The sequence below is a fragment of the Callithrix jacchus genome, chromosome 20 (assembly GCF_049354715.1).
Source record: "Callithrix jacchus isolate 240 chromosome 20, calJac240_pri, whole genome shotgun sequence".
NCBI classification, from domain to species: domain Eukaryota; kingdom Metazoa; phylum Chordata; class Mammalia; order Primates; family Cebidae; genus Callithrix; species Callithrix jacchus.
Genome location: NC_133521.1, coordinates 15,713,403 through 15,734,864, shown reverse-complemented (window position 1 = coordinate 15,734,864; position 21,462 = coordinate 15,713,403). Strand labels below are relative to the sequence as shown.

The 21,462-nt window shown below is 48.3% G+C and overlaps 1 protein-coding gene and 1 non-coding gene across 7 annotated transcripts in view; both read left to right on the top strand.

Moving 5' to 3' along the window:
- The window catches only part of KIFC3 (kinesin family member C3), a 106,349-nt gene that overhangs the window by 16,743 nt on the left and 68,144 nt on the right, over positions 1–21,462 (top strand). For 2 of the 6 annotated variants that reach the window (XM_078358294.1, XM_078358295.1), the window contains exon 1: positions 1,260–1,506. The exons of the other annotated variants lie outside the window; for them this stretch is intronic. In XM_078358294.1, the coding sequence (XP_078214420.1) occupies positions 1,285–1,506 (222 nt within the window). In that variant the 5' untranslated portion in view covers positions 1,260–1,284. Of the gene's footprint in view, positions 1–1,259; positions 1,507–21,462 lie in introns of those variants that run through there. 6 annotated transcript variants of the gene reach the window in all.
- LOC118149858 (U6 spliceosomal RNA) lies at positions 16,048–16,151 on the top strand. The gene has a single exon (XR_004737567.1). It is a non-coding gene; the product is annotated as a U6 spliceosomal RNA (small nuclear RNA).

Sequence of the window (21,462 nt, the reverse complement as noted above, 5' to 3'; positions counted from 1 at the left end):
TCATAGAGGAAAAGAGGGAATAATAACAGGCACGAAAATACATGGACATTTTGTCTGTTGGAAGGTGTTAAATGCGACGACTAAAAAGAAAAATGAACCACCCAGACAGCAGAGTAAGGGGTGCCAAGAGCTGGGGCAGAGGTGGAAGAGGAGGAGTGAGCTGTGGTTTTAACTGAGGAGATCAGGGAGAGTCTTCTTGAGGAACAGGCACCTGAGCAGGTGTGGAGGGAGGGAGGGAGGGAGCCCTGTGGATATCTGGGCAGAGAGTGTCCAAGGTGGAAGAACCCATGCGAAGGCCCTGGGGCTGTCTGGCAGATTTTGGGAGCAGAGCAAAGGTGTCGGGAGGGATAGGAGGCTTGGAGCAGAGAGGGCTTGGGTGCCACTGCAAAACCTTAGTTTTTACTGGAAGCGATATGGGAGCTGTTGGGAATAGATGTTGGAAATAGATGCTCGGTGCCGCAAAGAAAAATCAGCCCTGAGACAAAGGATCTTTCAGCAACACAATTTTGGCTTCCGGAACTGCAGGAGGGGTGCTCTTGCCACCATCTTGCCACAAGAGTGGCACGGACGGCGTTGGGCAGAGTGAGGTGATTGCTTTTGGTTTTAACAGGGTCACTCAGGCCACTGAGTTGGGAGGTGATTACAGCGGGTCAAGGACTATTGCGGGAGTAGAGGGAGGGACGGCGGGACAGTGGCGGTGATGAGAAGTGGGCAGATTCTGGGTCATATCTGAAGGTTGAGCCAGCAGGAATTGTAACTGAGAGGATGTAGGGTGTGAACCAGAGTCCATGATGCCTGCCGTGTGCTTGGAGTCATCCAGAAAGGATGCAGGTGCTATTAGCTGGAATGAGAAGGCTGGAGGAGAAACCAGATTTGTGGGGAATGAAAATCAAAGTTTCAATTTGGACGTCTTGAATTCCCACTTGGCTGTCAGGAGCCTAGTTCACTTAATTTTTGTCTCCCTGCTATAAAAATTCTAATTCTTCTCAAGACCGTATGGGCTGCAGAGGAGACGCGCTGGCTAAATGACCGAAAGGGCAACATTTCAAGAACCCTGCTGGTGACTTGGGTCAGTCCCTGGAAACTGAAGACCCTGTCCTCAAAGCCTTTTAAATGCTGAGCTAATGACTGAATGCCTTCCTTGTTCAACACCACAGCTGCTGCAGGGTCCAGCTAGGAATTGGAGAACCAAGTAGAAAATTCCAGGGCACAGGCTGCTGTGGGCTCCAGAGTAGAAGACTGTGCTCCCACAGCCTGTCAGAGCGAGACGGGCTGCAGGCTGCCATGTTTGCCGTTCCAGCCCTGGTGTGGCTCTGTTCGAACACCTGGGCCCTGCGGAGGGGGCGGCGGGGAGAGTGGGACAGAGACTCCAGCACAGGCCAGGAGGAGGCCCCCTGCTGGCACTGGCCCAGCTCCACCACCTCCAAGGAAGATATTCTTGCTGAACTCCAATCCCCCTCCCCAGGGAGCATCCTGATCTCAGAGACACGAGGCTATGGCTTTCAGGTAAGGGACCTGCACCAGAACTTGCCTATGGGTTTACGCTACCTTTTTTTTTTTTTTTTACGCTCCCCACCAAGACAGAATCTTGCTCTGTTGCCCAGAGCTGGAGTGCAATGGCGTGATCTTGGCTCATTGCAACCTCTGCCTCCAGGGTTCAAGTGATTCTCCTGCCTCAGCCTCCCAAGTAGCTAGGATTACAGGCACATGCCACCACACCCAGCTAATTTTCGTATTTTTAGTAGAGACGGGGTTTCACCATGTTGGCCAGGCTGGTCTCGAACTCCTGACCTTGTGATCTGCCCACCTCGGCCTCCCAAAGTGTTGGGATTACAGGCATGAGCCACTGCGCGCAGCCTAGGCTGCCTTTAGATCAAGGAAAAAAACGTTTTTTTTTTTTTTTTTTTTTTGAGGTGGATTCTCACTCTCTTGCCCAGGCTGGAGTGGAGTGGTACAATTTTCGCTCACTGAAATCTTCATCTCCCAGGTTCAAGTGATTTTCCTGCCTCAGCCTCCCAAGTAACTGGGATTACAGGTGTAAACCACCATGCCCAGCTATTTTTGTATTTTTTTTTTAAAGATGGCGTTTCACCATGTTGGCCAGGATAGTCTTGAACTCCTGACCTCAGGTGATCCACCCACCTCAGCCTCCCAAAGTGCTAGGATTATAGGCGTGAGCCACCGCGCCTGGCTTATTTTTGTATTTTTAGTAGAGACAGGGTTTCACCATGTTGGCCAAGCTGGTCTGGAACTGCTGACCTCAAGTGATCTGCCTACCTTGACCTCCCAAAGTGCTAGGATTACAGGTGTGAGCCACCACGCCCGGCCAAGGAAAGAAACATCCACAGGGTGAAGTATTGATGCCTACCTTTAGGTCTTGCAAACATGTCTGAAGATTATTCAATTTAGATATTTCCAGTGTCTTCTATATTCTCAGAAGCTCCTGCCAACTGCCCGGATCTGACTCACAGAGCACCAGGGATTTTGTTTGTTTGTGTTATATTTTTCGTAGAGATGGGATCTTGCTGTGTTGCTCAGGCTTGTCTTGAACTCCTGGGCTCAAGTGATCCTCTATTTTCAGCCTCCTGGAATTCTGGGATTACAGGCCGAGGTCAGGAGTTCCAGACCAGCCTGGCCAATATGGTGAAACTCCATCTCTACTAAAAATACAAAAATTAGCTGGGCATGGTGGTGCGTGCCTATAATCCTAGCTACTTAGGAGGCTGAGGCAGGAGAATTGCTTGAACCTGGGACCATTTTTAAGACCATTTTTCTAATGATGAGTATCTATGCAGCCAGGGCATCAGGGCATCAGAACCCAGCACCACCAGTTCTTGGCAAGGGACTTGAGCAAGTCACTGGATCAGCCTGCACCTCAGTTTCCCCCTTTGTGAAAAGGGCTAACAGTAGGTGGTGATGAGGTGAAGCAGGTAAAGTGCACGGCCCAGAACCTTGCTGGCAGGAAGTGCCCAGTGTTCACATTCCGACTGTCTCATGGGCGAATCTCTGTCCAGTGGTTCAGAATTAATTGAAACTCCTTTAATCTGAAATATTTTACCCTGATTTGCCTATGAGATTATTTTATACACAATTCCTGGCACAGAGTAGATGCTGTATGATATTTATTTTTTTTGGGGGGGGGGAAGAATTTTATTCTTGATGCCCAGGCTGGAGTGCAGTGGTGCAATCTCATCTCACTGCAACCTCTGCCTCCCAGGTTCATGCGCTTCTCCTGCCTCAGCCTCCGAAGTAGCTGGAACTATAGACATGTGCCACCACACCTGGCTAATTTTTGTATTTTTAGTAGAGACAGGGTTTTGCCTTGTTGGTCAAGCTGGTCTTGAACTCCTGTCCCTCAGGTGATCTGCCTGCCTCTGCCTCCCAAAGTGCTGGGATTACAGGCATGAACCACTGTGCCTGGCTGTGCTCTATATTTATTTAGGGGATTTTTTTTTTTTTTTTTTTTGAGATGAAGTCTCACTCTTGTTGCCCAGGCTAGAGTGCAATGGCGCAATCTTGGCTCACTGCAACCTCCCAAGTTTAAGCAATTCTCCCGCTTCAGCTTTCTGAGTAGCTGGGATTACAGGTGCCTGCCACCACACCTGGCTAATTTTTGTATTTTTAGTAGAGATGGGGTTTCACTATGTTGTCCAGGCTGGTCTCAAACTCCTGACCTCAGGCTATCTGCCTGACTTGGCCTCTCAAAGTGCTGAGATTACAGGCATGAGCCACTGCGCCTGCCTATTTAGAGGAGTTTGAACACCATTGTGTGACCTGGTGTTGGGATCTGAACTCTCTTTATACTGTCTGTGTGATCTCGGGCAAGTCACAAAACATCTCCTAATCATCAGTTTTTGGACTTATTAAAATGGCAATAGTGGGCTATTACTGGGATGTTATAATAAGATAATGTAATTATGGCATGTTACGGGATGCAAAGAGAAGGTAGACGACAGGGGCTGTGAGTCAACGGCTAAGTTGTTAGTCTGATTGAACAGTGTTACTGAATTACGAAATTGAATGATTGATTATTATTGGATTGTTTTTGCTGCTATTGCTGTTCTCATTGTTGATAAAATGGTGGCCCCCGAGGCAGGCGTTGGATGTGAGGTTTTGAGTTATTCCCGCTCTGCTGCGCTGGACTGCATGAATTATTTACAAGTTTGTTATCCAGTTCTACTTGATGGATTGATTCCTTCACTCCATAAATATGCAGTGAATGTCCACTTTGTACTATTCCAGGCACGGGGGGGCTCTGACCCTGAACCGGCCAGCATACTTCTGAACCCCTGGAGCTTGCATTCCAGGTGGGGGAGGCAGTTAGTGAACAAGATCATTTCAGACAGCGCTAAGAAGCATGAGGAGATTTGTTGTTGTTGTTTTGTTTTGAGACAAAGTCTCGCGCTGTCGCCCAGCCTGGAGTGCAGTGGCATGATCTCAGCTCACTGCAACCTCTGTCTCCCGGGCTCAAGTGATTCTCCTGCCTCAGCCTCCCGAGTAACTGGGACCTATTATAGGTGCATGCCACCATGCCCAGCTAAGGGAGCATACGGAGATTCAATCTCAAGAAGAAGGCAGGAGATGGCCAGTGGGGGTGGCCAGTGAAGACATCTCTGGGGAGGGGACACTTTTAAGACCTACCTAAGGGTAGAAAGATAAGAGCCAGCCTTGAGAAGAGGGGAGAGCTGGGGATAAGGGGTGTGTAGGGGGATGGATGCGGTGTCCCAGACAGGGAGACAGCCAGAGCAAAGATCTTGAAATGGGGAGAGGCTGGCATGGTGACAGACACAAGAGACTCATGTGCTGGGGAGCTGGAACTGAGGGCAACGTGCATTTGAGAGGCCCTTGGCAAATGCTCTGAGTCTCATGGGTGAGGGGAGAGAGTTGGGTTTTGTTGTTGCTGCTTTCATTTTAGAGACAGTCTTGCACTGTTGCCCAGGCTGGAGTGCAGTGGTGAGATCTCAGCTCACTGCAACCTCCACCTCCCGGGTTCAAACAATTTTCCTGCCTCAGCCTCCCAAGCAGCTGGGTTTACAGGAACGTGCCACCACATCCGTCTAATTTTTTGTATTTTTAGTAGAGATGGGGTTTTGCCATGTTGCCCAGGCTAGTCTCGAACTCCTAGCCTCAAGTGGTCCTCCCACCTCAGCCTCCTAAACTGCTGGGATTACGAGGATGAGCAACTGCGCCTGGTCTGGGTTTCATTTTAATGTACTAGGGAACTTCAGGAGGGTGGCAGCTCTTCCTCCGGGTGTTTTGTGGGTCATTTCCCTACCTCCTTCAGGTGTTGGATGCCCTTTTCAGCAGGACCTTCCCCGACCACCCTACTAGAAATTACAACTCCCTACTTAAAGACCTGGAGTCAGGTGCAGTGGCTCATGCCTGTAATCCCAGCACTTTGGGAGGCCAAGGCGGGCAGATCACAAGGTCAGGAGTTCGAGACCACCCTGGCCAACATGGTGAAACCCTGTCTCTACTAACAATACAAAAATTACCTGGGTGTGGTGGCAGGCACCTGCAATCCCAGCTACTCAGGAAGCTGAGGCAGGAGAATCACTTGAACCCAGGAGGTGGAAGTTGCAGTGAGCTGAGATCATGCCACTGCACTCCAGCCTAGGTGACAGAGCAAGATTCTGTCTTCAAAAAAAAAAAGCTGGAAAAAAATCCAGCCACCCACTCCTCCATATCCTCCTTTGAATTAGTTTTCTCCACCACTCTTATGTTCCTCAACCACACCCTATATTTCACTCTTTAATTTTGGTCTATTGTTCTCTCTTTGCTGATAATGCAAGGTTCAGCAAGGGCTAGAACAGCGCTGCCCAGAATAGGTGTGCAAATATTGCTGAGGGAGAGACTGGAGAACGTGATAGGGTTGAAGCTGTGGCTTCATAAGGTCCCTCTGGCTGCCTGGTGAAGGAGGATCGCCATAGTGTGGACACAGGAAGCCTAGTGTCCACTAGTGAGGAAGCTTCCAAAGACATCTGGGACGAAGGTGGGAGGTGGCCAGGTTTAACACTGTCTTGCATGTAGAACCCACTTGACTTGGTGACAGCTGGGGTGAGGAGAGAGAAAATGTTCTAGGTTTATTTAACTTTTACTTTTTGGAGACAGTGTCTTGCTATGTTACCCTGGCTGGTCTTGACTCCTGGACTCAAGAATCCTTCCTAGCTGCTAGAATTATAAGATGAGCCACTATGTCTGGCAAACTAGGGTTTTGTTTGTTTTTGAGACAGAGTCTCACTCTGTCGCTCAGGCTGCAGTGCAGCAGCATGATTTCACCTCACTGCAACCTCCGCCTCCCGGGTTCAAAGCAATTCTCCTGCCTCAGCCTCCCAAGTAGCTGGAATTACAGGCACATACCACCATGCTCAGTTAATTTTTGTATTGTTAGTAGAGACCAGGTTTTGCCATGTTGGCCAGGCTGGTCTTGAACTCCTGACCTCAGGTGATCCACCTGCCTCGGCCTCCCAAAGTGCTGGGATTACAGGTGTGAGCCACCGTGGCTGGCTAAGCTAGGTTTTTGGACTTGAGCAACTGGAGCCATTTACTGAGACTGGGAAGGCTGGGGAGGAACAGGCCAGCAAGGGGACAATCCCATTTGAGGAGTCAGTTCAAGGAGTCTGTTAGGCAGCCGACAGTGGAGTTGTCAATGGAAATGGATAGTGATGAAAAGGAAAGTGCTTAAAATAGTGGAGAAGCTGCCACATTGACAAATATGAGTTGCTCAAGGATGATGAAATTTTGGATCGGGGCAGGGGAGGGGAAACTCAAACTTAGATATAAGTTTGGATAAATAAACCTAACACTTTTATTACATTCAAATGTAAGGCAATGAATAATGTTAGCCAAAATGCCTGAATTTTCAAGTCACCGGAGGTGCTTTAGGATAAATTTCAATGAAATTTAAAATAAAATGAAGAGAACGATGATCGGGAGGTCTACAATTTATAAGAGTTTTTTGAGGGGGTGTTTCAGTTATAGAGACATTTATAAATCATCTTTATTATTATTATTATTACCGAGACACGGCCTTGCTCTGTCGCCCAGGCTGGAATGCAGTGGCATGATCATGGCTCACTGTAGCCTCTACCTTCCCATCCCAAGTGATCCTCCCACCTTAGCCTCCCAAGTAGTTGGGACCACATCCCTGGAATTTTTTTTTTCTTTTTTTAGAGACGGGGTCTCCCTGTATTGCCCAGGCTAGTCTTGAACTCCTAAGCTCAAGGGCTCCTCCTGCCTTGGCCTCCCCAAAGTGCTGGCATTACAGGCATGACCCTCCACACCCAGCTAATCTTTATTATTTTAGAGGAGGCACATCACCACCCCAAATATGACTTCTTTTTATTTTTTTAGAGACAGGGTCTTCCTCTGCCACCCAGGCTGGAGTGCGGTGGCTTGATCATAACTCACCGCAGCCTCAACCTCCTGGCCTCAAGTAATTCTCCCACCTCAGCCTCCCCAAGTGCTGATGTTACAGGTGTGAGCCACTGTGCCCAGCCTCAAAATAAGGGCTCTTTAACAGAACACTATTCTCAGTTTTAGGAAAAGACCCGTGTATCTCCCCACTAATCCCCCACTCTGCAGCTTGCTAGTCAGGCCTCCCCAGCATTCCCCAGGGGCCATTTCATCCACCAAGAGCATAACGCAGCTACACACGGTGGTGCCTTTTCGTCATTTGATTTCCACACACAGAGACGCTACAGATTTTTATGGGATGGGATTTGCGGTGACGCTAAGGTGCAGGAGTGGCTCAGGAAGCAGAGATGACAAGGGCAAACTGGTGAAGAAATGGATTAAGCAAAGCTATGATCAAGCATAACTCTTGATGGGCTTCTTGAAAGCATTTTGCTTTTTGGCAAATGGAAGCTGCAACACCATAGCAATTTCAGCTTGTTGTTCCTCCCAGGGAAGTTACAAAAGCAATATTTTCCACCTGAAGATTTTCCTGTCCCCGTGAAAATGATTTGCTGACGGCGCCTGTTTTCCCACTCGGGGCTGTGCTTTTGGAGCACTGTCTTGTCTACACGCGCTTGGTAATAGATATGCATGAAGCCGCGCCTTTGAGAGAAATTGCCGCAGACAAGAGCAGGCAGGGCTGTAACCAGGTGGCTGTGTCTGGAACTCCCGGGATGTGTTTAGTATTCCATGTGCGTCAGCCTCAAAAATTGCGTGGTTGCAAGGACCCAGCCCGGGCTGCCTCTTGTGTTTGCTGTGCAGTTTGTGGGGTGCAGGAATTCTGAATCTCAGAGGCTGCTTGGAGGAGGTTTGTAGCTGAGCCATCAGCTGCTCTTGCAGGTGAATTCGAGTTTAATTCCATCCCCAGCTGCAAGGCTGAGGAGGCTGCTCATCCCCTACATTTTTCTCTTTGTTCTTTGGCAGCAGATTTGCTTGCAATGTGTGGTTTGGTGCAGAAAACAACTGCCCCTTCAGAAGATGGAAGGTGATTCTGCACTCTTGACAGATTTAAGCTGTGCTATGCTTCCTCCTCATTTTATTTTTTTTCCCTAACCCCGGCTACTTGACCCTGGTTCAGCGGCCCACTGGGAGTTAGCCGACCTGGGTCTGGGCTGAGTTCTGCCACGGCCACTCTGTATGGCCCTCCACCTGAACCTCAGTGTTCCATCCACGCAGTGAGCAAGTTCACCATCGGCTCCACCGCCTTTACACGGTGAGGTTGGCTCTGCCTGCTGTGGATGTTCTGAGGTAGGGGGTTTTCTGTGCACTGTTAAAGACCTAATTCCCAAGGCCTTGTCTGGGAGCAGTACCAACCCCTCCAATTATGAAGACTAATGGGGGAAACAGACACACCCTCATCCCTGCACATCCCTGAGGACACGTGTCTTCCCACACCTGCCCAGAACAAATGCTGGGAAAATGAAAATGTCAATTACATGGTTGCTATGGCAACCTGGTCTCAGGTTTGCTGCATTTTCTTTCTTTCTTTTTTTTTTTTTTGAGACTGAGTCTTGCTCTGTCACCCAGGTTGGAGTGCAGGGACACTATTTTGACTCACTGCAACCTCTGCCTCCCGGGTTCAAGCGATTCTCCTGCCTCAGCCTCCCGAATAGCTGGGATTACAGGCTCGCACCACCATGCCTGGCTAATTTTTGTGTTTTTAGTAGAGATGGGGTTTTGCCATGTTGCCCAGGCTGGTCTTGAACTCCTGGGCTCAAGTGATCCACCCACCTCTGCTTCTGAAAGTGTTGGGATTACAGGTGTGAGCCACCACCTGGCCCTGCTGCTACATTGTCAGTGTCATATGTTTTTTTCTATTGAGTTAATTGAATTCCTTGGTTGTCGCCCTCACTCCCCAACTCTCACCCTTGCAGAACACTTACACACAAACGCATACACACTGTACACACTGGTTTCTAAAGACTAGCAGAGCCTCTGATGTATCTTTAAAGGGCTGAGATAAGGCAGGGTACAGTGGCTCATACCTGTAAGCTCAACACTTTGGGAGACCGAAGCAGAAGGATCACTTCATACCAGGAGTTTGAGACCAGCCTGGGCTATACCATAAGAACTCATCTCTACAAAAAGTCTTCAAAAAATTAGTGGGTTATGATGGTGTGTGCCTGTAGTCTCAGCTACTCAGGAGGCTGAGGTGGAAGGATTGCATCAGCCCAGGAGTTTGAGGCTGCAGTGAGCTATGATGGCACCACTATACTCCAGCCTGGGCAACAGAGCAAGACCCTGTCTCAAAAAAAAAAAAAAAAAAAAAGAACAAAATACATAAATGGCTGAGATGAAAGCCAGAAGAACGGTTTTGGAGCAAGATGGTACACTTTTTTTTCTTTTTGTGCTTTTTTGGGTAGTTCAATTAGACAGAGGACATTTGCAGCCTTAGACCAGAAAATCTCTACCATTAATTCCCTTCTTGACCTTGGCCAGAGCTGCTCAACTTCTGCCGAGAGGCTTAGCTCTTCATCAAGAGAAAATAATGCTCTTAGCTCCACCAAGCTGATAAGGACCAAGGAGAAAATGCCTGCACTGGCCAGGCACAGTGGCTCACACCTGTAATCCCAGCACTTTGGGAGGCTGAGTGGGGAGGATCTCTTGAGCCCAGGAGTTCCAGGCTAGCGTGGGCAGCATGGTGAAACCTTGCCTCTACCAAAAATACAAAAATTAGCCAGGCGTGGTGGAATGCCTGTAGTCCCACCTACTTGGAATCCTGAAGTGGGAGGATCTCTAAACCCCAGGAAGGTCAAGGCTGCAATGAGCCCATGACCTTGCTACCGCGTTCCAGCCTGGGTGACAAAGGCCTTGACTCAAAACAAAGCAGAACATTCCTGCACCAACCTGAGTTCCCTGAGAAGTGCAATCCGAATGCCAGCTTCAGGCTGGTGACTGGGTTCACTCTGAAATCTAGTGTGTTCTGGGTTGGAAATGAGGGCCTGGAGACAGGTGCCCGGGCTGGAATGGAGTTTCTCTCTCTCTCTCTCTCTCTCTCTTTTTTTTTTTGAGATGGAGTCTTGTCTGTTGCCCAGGTTGGAGTGCAATGGTGCGATCTCAGCTCACTGCAACCTCTGCTTCCCAGGTTCAAGCCATTTTCATGCCTCAGCCTCTCGAGTAACTGGGGTTACAGGAACACACCACTATGTCAGGCTAACTTTTATGTTTTTATTAGAGACAGAGTTTCTCCGTGTTGGCTAGGCTGGTCTGGAACTCCTGACCTCAAGTGATCCACCTGCCTCGGCCTCCCAAAGTGTTGGGATTACGGGCATGAGCCACTGCGCCTGGGCTGGAATGGAGTTTTGTTAGCCACAAAACTTTGGGTGAATCACTCAAAACTGGGTGAATCAGAGTTCCTCTGTTCCTAGTCTATGAAACAGGGCTGACAAGAGTAGTACTTACCTCATTGGGTTGTTCTGGTAACTAATAAAATACCAAAGAAAATGCTGACATGTAATAAGTACCCAGCAGACGTTAACTCCTACTATATTAGTATTGGTTGCCACGAGAAATCCACAAAGGAAAACTACTATCAAATGATCACAGTGCTTTAACGTCCTGTACTCACATCTTTGCTGCTTTCTGAAATGCATTCCAGTTTCATCTTTTAGAGCAGGCTGAGACACAAGAAACACACATTCATTTTTTTCTCCCTGGTGATCAATGAGCTGATTGGATTTTGATGCTTTCCATTCTGTTCTGTTTTTAAGTAAGTCGTTTGCTAGTTTCTGTTGCCAAAACCTTTTGATGAAATCATCTATCACTGACTTCAAATATCAGTGCTATTGTGCCTTGGGGGAAGAGGCCGCATCTCTCCCATGACTGTAACTAGAATAAAAGATAGAACCCGCCTCTGTTCTTATTCATGGAAGGAGGGACCTGCAGAGAGCCAATCTTAGCAAAGAGGAAAGCACAAGAAAGCAGCTTTTCTGTTGCATTCTTTTTTCCTCCCGAATTTTACTATCATGTCCAAGGATCTCCCCGTTTCTCACATCTACCTCCTTGGGAAAGGATATTGGCGGCAGTGATGGCAAAGGTTTGAGCACAGCTCATGAATCGCTGCCTCTGCAGAGTTGCCTGCAGTAGAGACACCAACAGGAAACACCCAATCTAGATGGTACCTAAAGGTATTTTTGCAGGACACAGTGGCTCATGTCTGTAATCCCAGCACTTTGGGAGGCTAAGGCAAGGGGATTGCTTGAGGCCAGGAGTTCAAGAGCAATCTGGGCAACATAGCGAGACCCAGTCTCTACAAAAATAAAAAAAAATTAGCTGGGCATGTGACGTGTGCCTGTAGTCCCAGCTATTCCGGAGGCTGAGGTGGGAGGGTGGCTTGAGCCAGGGGATTGAGGCTACAGTGAACCATGATGGTACTACTGCACTGCAGCCTGGGCAACAGAGCAAGAACCTGTCTCCAAAAATAATAAAATTATAAAGAAATAAAAATTTAAAGATATTTTTATTTTACAGAGACTTCAGAATTTTAACACTTTGAAAAAAGGATTGGCCGGGCATAGTGGCTCACGCCTGTAATCCAAGCACTTTGGAGGCCAAGGTGGGCGGATCACCTGAGGTTAGGAGTTCAAGACTAGCCTGACCAACAGGGTGAAACCCTGTCTTAATAAAAAAACAAACAAAAAAGAAAAAGAAAAAAGGATCAAGGTGAAATGTTTACTGAATAATGAATGAATTGTATAATGTGTAAAACTTTTAAGATAATTTTTTTAATGTTTGAAAAATGTCAGGTGGTCTGGGCAGGATGGCTCATGCCTGTAATCCTAGCACTTTGGGAGGTCGAGGCGGGCGGATCATGAGGTCAGGAGTTCGAGACCAGCCTAACCAACATGGTGAAACCCTGTCTTTACTAAAAATACAAAAAAAATTAGCCAGACGTGGTGGCACATGCCTATAATCCCAGTTACTCAGAAGGCTGAGGCAGGAGAATCGCTTGAACCTGGGAGGCAGAGGTTGCAGTGAGCCAAGATCACGCCACTGCCCTCCAGCCTGGGCAACAAAGTGAGACTCCATCTCAAAAAAAAAAAAAAAACTCAGAGAGTGCAGTTTGCTCAGGGACAAACCAATGTTTCCTAGCCTAGAATATTTAAGACCAGGAGAACTCCACTAAGAAACAGTACTGGCTGGGTGCGGTGGCTCATGCCTGTAATCCCAGCACTTTGGGAGGCCGAGGCAGGTGGATTACCTGAGGTCAGGAGTTCAAGACCAGCCTGGCCAACATGGTGAAACCCTGTCTCTATTGAAAAAAAAAAAAAAAGAAAGAAAGAAAGAAAAGAAAACAGTGCTGGGAGATTATTTTTACAGATGGTAACCTTTTGGAATTTTTCATTAAAGAATTCATTTGATAATATGTTGCTAAGTTATAGTACATATATTACTTTAAAAGTAAATGCATTACTAAATATTCAATATTATTAAACTAAGTATATGTAGGAGGTATGATACCACTTTTAAAAATGCTACCAATACTCTCTAGGTCTGAGCCCAAGCTTCTTTAAAGAGAGATGGCCATAAATTCCTCTTCAGTAATTTTAGGACCTCTCCCCTCCCCAGATGTCATCACAATGGGAAACTCACCCAAAGTGAATTTTATTTATACATACATAAAAATATATTTATATATAAAAATATATATATAGGTGACAGAGTAAGACTCTGTTTCAAAATACATATATAATATGTAAAAAAATATGGGTGTGTGTGTATATATATATAATACACACATTTTTTTTAAAACAGAGTCTTGCTCTGTCATCCAAGCTGGAATGCAGTGGTCTTGGCTCACTACAACCTCTGCCTCCCAGGTTCAAGCAATTCTTCTGCCTCAGCCTCCTGAGTAGCTGGGATTACAGGAACCTGCCACCAACCCTGGCTAATTTTTGTATTTTTAGTAGAGACAGGGTTTCCCCTTGTTGGCCAGATGGGTCTCGAACTCCTGACCTCAGGTGATCCACCTGCCCGGGCCTCCCAAAAGTTCTGGGATTACAGGTGTGAGCCACCGCGCCTGGCCAGTTTATATATTTTTAATAACAGAAAAGAAGAGCCAGCTCAACATGATCCTTCGAGCATCCCTCTTTTAAAATATCTTTGCCTAAATATCAGTAGGGGTGTCCTAAGGCAGGGAGGGGGTGAGGAGTAGGAGTGATGGGAGAGGATGGACTTTACCCAGAGCCCTCTGTTTTTAAAGGAAAGTGCCTGACTTCTGAAATTAGTTGAAATTTTAAAATCTCCATGGCAAGAAGGCATCAAAGGGTCTTGCTATCTGAAGAGGGTATGTGTGTATTAGGGGAAGGACAGTATGCTGGGAGAGAAAAAAACCACCTTGTGGCCAGGAACAGTGGCTCACGCCTGTAATCCCAGCACTTTGGGAAGCCAAGGTGGGCAGATCACCTGATAGGTAGGCGTTCTAGACCAGCTTGGCCAACGTGGTGAAATCTCGTCCTTACTAAAAATACAAAAATTAGCCGGATGTGGTGGCACATCCCAGTTACTTGGGAGGCTGAGGCATGAGAATCACTTGAACTTGGGTGGTAGAGATTGCAGTGAGCCGAGATTGCAGTGAGCCAAGATAGCACCACGACATTCTAGCCCGGGCAACAGAGCGAGACTTTATCAAGAAAAAGAGGCCAGTCAGGCGTGGTGGCTCACACCTGTAATCCCAGCACTCTGGGAGGCCAAGGCAGGTGGATCACCTGAGGTCAGGAGTTTGAGAGCAGCCTGGATAACATAGCGTAACCCAGTCTCTACTAAAAAATAGAGAAATTACCTGGGCGTGGTGGCCCATGCTTGTAGTCCCAGCTACTTGGGAGTCTGAGGCAAGAGAATTGCTTGAACCTGGGAGGCACAGGTTGCAGTGAGCTGAGATTGCGCCATTGCACTCCAGCCTGGGTGACAGAATGAGACTCCGTCTCAAAAAAAAAAATTCACCTTGCAATAAATTATCCTGCTGCAGATGTTTATGTTTAATTCATTTTGTATCCCATCCCTTTCCCCTCAACCCCAAAGAAATCAAGAGGGATCCAGTTTATATTTGTGCTGTTGGCTGCTTGAATCCCAAAATCTTGGGTACAAACTGATCAGGGTTCCTGGATCTGCCTGGTGATGGGCAACCCAAGGTGTCCATGGAGCCCAAGGAAAGTCTAGGCCCTCATTGTGCACCAGCTGTATCCACAGAGAGCTTGTTAGACATGTAGAGTCTCAAGGCCCACTAAAGCTTAAGCTGTATTTCTTTCTTTTCTTTTTTTCCTGTTGCCAAGGTTGGAGTGCAGTGGTATGATCATAGCTTACAGCAGCCTGGACCTCTTGGGTTCAAGCGATCCTCCTGCCTCAGCCACCTGCATAGGTGGGACTACAGGCACATACCACCATGCCTGGCTAATTAAAAAACAATATTTTTATGTAGAAACTGGAGTCTTGTGCCCATGTTGCCCAGGTTGGTCTCGAACTCCTAGCCTCAAGTGATCCTCCTGCCTTGGCTTCCTAAAATGTTGGGATTACAGACATGAGCCTTAAGATGCATTTTTTTTTTTTTTTGAGACCGAGTCTTGCTCTGTCACCCAGTCTGGAGTGCAATAGCATGGTCTCAGCTCACTACAACCTTCGCCTCCCAGGTTCGAACAATTCTCCTGCCTCAGCCTCCCAGGTAGCTGGGATTACAGATGAGTGCCACCACACCTGGCTAATTTTTGTATTTTTAGTAGATACAGGGTTTCACCATGTTGATCAGGCTGGTCTCGAACTCCTGACCTCATGATCCACCTGCCTTGGTTTCCCAATGTGCTGGTATTATAGGCGTGAGCCAACACGCCTGGCCAAGATGCATTATAATATCCCAGCTGATTTGTGTGCACAGTGCGGTTTGAAAAGCACTGCTCTTGGAAAGAAGGGGCTGGGTGGGAGTTGCTATTATTGGAAGAGTCGCAAGAGATTTTGGCTGTGAGAAAGTCCCCCGTTGGGTTCACAGCGTTCAGGGCCCTGGTGTGAAGATGTGCTTCTCACTCTAGCGCTGAGTTGCTGAGTCTCCATGACGGGGCAGGCTCACCTGCTGAGCAACAGCACTGCTCACCGGGATGGAACTCCCAGCTCTGCTTATTACTTAGACCTTTGTTCTAGTTTCATGGTTTCTGCCTTGGATTGTGTCATCCTGGACTTGCAAGGCTTAAGTGTGGCGTAAGTCACCATCACCAGAGCTGATGAATTTCCCATTCTGGTGACGCCTTAATTGAAGATGAGGCTCTCCTTTCATTAGCAAGATTCCTAGCTCCTGTCTAAACTGTCACCTCAAAGACCTGGGGGAAGAGAGAGGCTGACCTCATGGTGTGGCCTCAGTTACTGTGGGTTTGATGGCTTCTCTAAATGTATCAATGTCTCAGGCCAGCCTGTGGCAAAATTACTCAAGGCCTTGGGAATGTTGGCATCGAGGATTTTGTTTCTCAAACCAATGAATAAATATTTTTCTGGCTCTTACTCCTTGCAACTGCTTTACTATAGAAAAAAGCATTTTATTTCAGCCGATTCTCACTACTATCCTTTGGGGGAAGGGGGTGGCTATTATTCCCAGTTACAGAAAGGAAAACAGTGTTTCCTTCTTCGGCAGCACATATACTAAAATTGGAAAGAGACAGAGATTAGCATGGCCCCTGCGGAAGGTGACAGGCAGTCATGAAGCGTTCTGTATTTTTGTTGGTGCGGTGGCTCGTGCCTGTAATCCCAGCACTTTGGGAGGCTGAGGTGGGTGGACCACAAGGTTAGGAGTTTGAGACCAGCCTGGCCAAAATAGTGAAACCCTGTCTCCACTAAAAATACAAAAGATTAGCCAGACGTAGTGGCGAGCATCTGTAATCCCAGCTACTCAGGAGGCTGAGGCAGGAGAATCACTTGAACCCGGGAGGAAGAGGTTGCAGTGAGCTGAGATTGCACCATTGCACTCCAGCCTGAGTGACCGTGTGAGACTCCATCTCCAGAAAGAAAGGAAGAAAGAGAGAGAAAGAAAGGAGGGAGGGAGGGAAGGAAGGAAGGAAAGGAAGGAAGGAAGGAAGGAAGGAAGGAAGGAAGGAAGGAAGGAAGGAAGGAAGGAAGGAAGGAAGGAAGGAAGGAAAACAGAGAGGTAAAGTCACTTTTTCAAGGTCACAGAGCAAATTAAATGGCTGAGTGGGGACCCAAACCCAGATCTGCCTGTCACCAAAGCCAGTGCCCTCTCTCCTCCCTGGCTATACCTAGACTTCTGAGGACAGAATTCCCCTGGTGGAGCTGTCAATTGTTTTCTTTCAGGTGAAGAAGAAAAGCCGGAATGTCCTTTTGGGTGATCGTGGCCATCTTCTCTTGCCTCTCTCAGCTCAGAGGCAAGCATGTTTCCTGGCTTGCCTTGTTCCTCTTTTATGAATGACTTGGCCCCAGACATGTGGCTTCTCTGCTCCAATGGCTTCTTGGAAGGCCAAAAATTGAGCCTGGGCCACTTGCCCACAGGAATTGTGGCCAGCTGGGCAAATGCCCGTGGCCGAGTGGCCATCTGGCCATGACCCTTCCAAGGACAGACATCAACTCTGCAGCTCCGTAAGATTACCCTGAGTAATTGCTTTAATACTGGGGGAGAGGCTGGAGGGTTCTCTGATGGAAATGACCCTGGGAGGGAAACATCCGAGTTCAGGGTCTGCCTGTTCTGGGCTGCACGGTGACTTTCCTGAGACCTAGGCACTTCTGCCTTGATGAGTTTGTTTTGCCACTAAAATGAACATTTAAAAAACAGATATTTTGCCAGGCATGGTGGCTTACACCTATAATCCCAGCACTTTGGGAGGCTGAGGGAGAAGTCCCACTTGAGTCCAGGAGTTCAAGACCAGCCTGGGCAACATAGTGAGACCTCATCTCTACTAAAAGTTTTTAAAAATTAGCTAGATATGGTGGCATACACCTGTGGTCCCAGCTACTCAGGGGCCTGAGGTGGGAGGATTGCTTTAGCCCAGGGGGTCAAGGCTGCAGTGAGCCCTGATTGCACCACTGCACTCCAGCCTGGGCAACAGAGTGAGACCCTGTCTCAAAAAAAAAAAATCAAAGATTATTCTTCTTTGTTTTGTTTTATGATAGAGTTTCACTCTTGTTGCCCAGGCTGGAGTGCCATGGTGCAATCTCAGCTCACTGCAACCTCTGCCTCCTGGGTTCAAGCGATTCTCCTGCCTCAGTCTCCTGAGTAGCTGAGATTACAGGCATGCACCACCATGCACAGCTAATTTTGTATTTTTAGTTAAGACAGGGTTTCACCATGTTGGTCAGGCTAGTCTCAAACTCCTGACTGCAAGTGATCTGCCCACCTCGGCCTCCCAAAGTGCTGGGATTACAGGCATGAGCCACTGAGCCCGGCAGAGGTTATTCTTAATTTAAAAAAATAAAATAAAAATAGCTTTTCCTGCTACAGTGGTATAAAGGTAAAAATGTTGATTTTATATATAAAATCATTTTCTTCACCCTAAAAGTTCATTTTTCCCCCTTCGTTTTTGTGAGTCCCTAAAAGTATTATGGGCTCTAATCACTGTGCCTATTAGACCTATTAGAGATGCTGGCCTTGTGCTTGGCTCTGTGGCGACCTTGAGTAAGTTGACTGACTTTTTGGGCCTCAGTTTTCTCATCTGTAAAATGGGTATAGCAACAGCGTCTGTTTTAATCCACAGCAAGTGACTAGCAGAGAGGCAGCTCTGTGACTCCTAGTGTCTAGTTAGGGCTCAATCAGTAATGCTATCGGTACTGCCCTCTGCTAGGGGGTGAGAGGCTTGCGCGTGGAGGGGGCTGGGTTTGTAGTGGAGAGGGGCTGAGGGCCTCCCGTGGGGAGTGGGCTGTTCTTCAGGCACTTAACTAAAAGGCCACTAGAGGCAAAGGTGTCTGCTGTCAGCCCTGCTTCCTTCTCCAGCATCATAAAGCATTAGGGCCAGAAAGGTTGTCAGGGCCTGTCCTCTGCCCAGGCCCAAGAGAGATGGGATCCATCAGGGCAGAGCTGGGACAAGAACCCACGCTAGGACCCTGGCCCAGCGCAGCAGGGCCCCACCCAGGCTGTCTTCTGAGGTGCCACCCTCAGGTAGATGATGACAAGCAGAGCTCCTTGGCAAGATGTAAACAAGACTTTGCCACAGCCTCTCTCTCCCCCTCCCGACACCCATGTTGGCTCCTTGGCCTTTCTGCCACTCAGGCCATTTCCTCATGGGCACGTCTGCACACGGGCCTCCACGTGCAGTGCCCAGAGAGGGCCTGGGCTTCAGTGGCAGCACAGCCCCAGGGTGAGTCCCAGTCTACCATTGCCTTACTGGGCAGGTGGCCTCACGTTGGCATCCTCACCTGAGAAAGAGACCTAAGCATGCTTCCTACCTCACAGGACTGTTGTAAAGGTGACATTAGATGATGTTGCACAGTGACAGGCATGGGCAGGGGCTCCCTCATGAGGAAGAAGGCGAGGAGGAGGAGGAGGAGGAGCACAGACTGGCTTCTTCCATTCTGTCTTCTGGGGGCAGCTCAGGGAAGTGCCCCCAAGAGGGCCAGGGGGCAGGCAGGCTGCCTGTGTTATAAATCCCAGCCTGCTCCTTACCGGTGGCATGACTTTAGGCAAGCGCTTCACCTTTCCATGCCTCAGTTTCCTCACCTGAAAAGAGGGTGCAACAATAGAAGTCCCCTTAAATAGTTGTTGGGAGAAATAAGTAACTGACACACCTTAGAGGCTTCAACTGACACCTGGTGTGTGGTTAGTGCTCAGTACGAGGTGAGGCATTTTTCTCTTCTTGGGACAAGCCACAGCTAACAAATTGGCTTTCATCTTCAGGATAGAAACTTCTAGAACATGGGGTTCCAGAAATGGTAGTTCTCAGTTCCTTCCTCTCCAAAGTACGAGATACACGTGCTGTGCCCACTAGAAGGTGTGTGGCACACAGCCCAGGGAAGTTTCTGACCATCCATGGCCACGTGGTTGCTCAAGCCCAACGGGGTGACTTCTGAACCCCTGCAAACGGCCATGGGACAGGGAGGCTGTGGTCCTGAAAATGGCCATGACGTGTGGCATGGGCAGCGTGAGGCTCGGGAGAGTGGAAGCTCCAGGAACTCTGACGGAAAGGGTGTTGGGCACCTCCTCCGTGTCAGGCATGGGCCGGCTCTCTGGCTCCACTCTGGATTTGTAGAAACTGCCCTGGTGATGCTTGTTCTGGTGACTGGCCCAGTGGAAGGTCAGCTAGGGCCCTCGGCTGTCTGGCCTCAGCGCTTGCCGTGTCTTCACAGCAGGCAGCGCCCAGCTGGACGTAGAGCCAGCCGGGCCCCAAGATGTGGCCTGTGGCCATGGCCCAGGGAAGCGACTGGCTGCCAAGCCACTGAAGTGAGACCCTGAGCTCACTGATGCCAGGCTCCCACCTGCCACAGGCTGTTCGCAGGTCTGCTTCCTTTTAGCTTTTCTCTTGTGGGATCGCTTTGGTCTGATGTGGACACTGAATGAGAGATGATGGGGTCCGTGCTTTCTGCACGCTACTTTCCTGAAGTGACTCTTGTCACCTGAGTCCTTATTGGCAGCTGGCATAAAATATTAAAGCCTAGCTGAGCGTGTGAGCTGCAGAGCCTTGCTAGCAGGGTCTGGTTTCATAGTCCCGAGGCGGCAGCAGCAGGGAGGGTTTGCCGCAGGCCCCAGCGTCCGGGCGCATTGCCGTGGGGAGCCGCCCCAGACGCACTTCTGCTCAGCAGTCACATTCTGGGAGCCCGCGATCCAGAGCATGACCACGGTAAGAGGTATGTACCCTGGCGGCGGAATGTGATTAGGAATGTGACTTTCGGAGTCAGAACTGAACTCCACTGCATGTCACCATCAGCGGAACAAATTGGCAGCTTCCTCTGTGATGACCAAATCAAAACACTCACACACTTGGACACACACCCACGGGAAAGTCATGGTTTAATACATTTTCCTGCACCTGTTCTCTTCCCCTCTAACAAGACTTGCTAACGTGGCTTCTGTGAGCCTCTCTCTGGAAACTGGATGCAAAATCATCACATCGTTTTTTGTTTTGTTTTGTTTGGCTTTTTTTTTCTGGAGAGAAAACTGGTATTTTGCATGAAATTTTCAAAAGAGTGGTGGTTCCTACCCCAATATTTTTCAATGTTTAAACTTAAATATAAACATTTAGAAACACTAGTGGTTCCACTTTTAGGAACAGTCACTACCACCTGTAAGTGAGATCAAAGATCTAGGTATGAGGACGCTCCTGGAAGCGTGGTGGTTGCAAAAGACTAGAAACAACTCGATTACTTGTTAACAGGGAACTGGTTCAATCAACTGGGTCCACTCTGAAAAAGCATAACCATAGAAGGACAAGTCTGTGTGTGTGATAGGGAGAGCTTTCCCACAGGGTGAAGTGTGGCAAGCAGAGCACAGGAGAGCACATGGACTGTGCTCTGGGTCTTCATGACCGGGGGAGCAGGCATTTTGGGGTGTGGGTTTGTATGTGGGGGCTATTCCAGGCAAAGACCCTCCAGCCGCTGGTGGCAATGATTACCTCTGTTCAGAGCAGGGCAGAGGACAGAGGTAAAGAGTAAGAAGGAGACGTACTTTTCACTGTTTGTACTATTTGAACGTATGGCTTAAAAACAGTTAAACAAGAAAACAGCCGGGTACAGTGGCTCACACCTGTAATCCCAGCACTTTGGGAGACCAAGGTGGGTGGACTGATAGCTTGAGTCTAGAAGTTTGAGACCAGCCTAAGCAACATGGCAAAAAAACATGTTTTTTTTTTTTCTGTCGCTACAAAAAATGAAAAAATTAGCTGATCATGGTGATGGGCACTGTAGTCCCCAGCTACTTGGGAGGCTGAAGGGGGAAGGGTCGCTGGAGACTGGGAGGTCAAGGCTGCATTGAGTCCAGATTGTGCCACTGTACTCCAGCCTGGGTGACACAGTGAGACCCTGTCTAAAACAAAAAGGAAAAGAAGAAAGAAAGAAAGAAAGAAAGAAAGAAAGAAAGAAAGAAAGAAAGAAAGA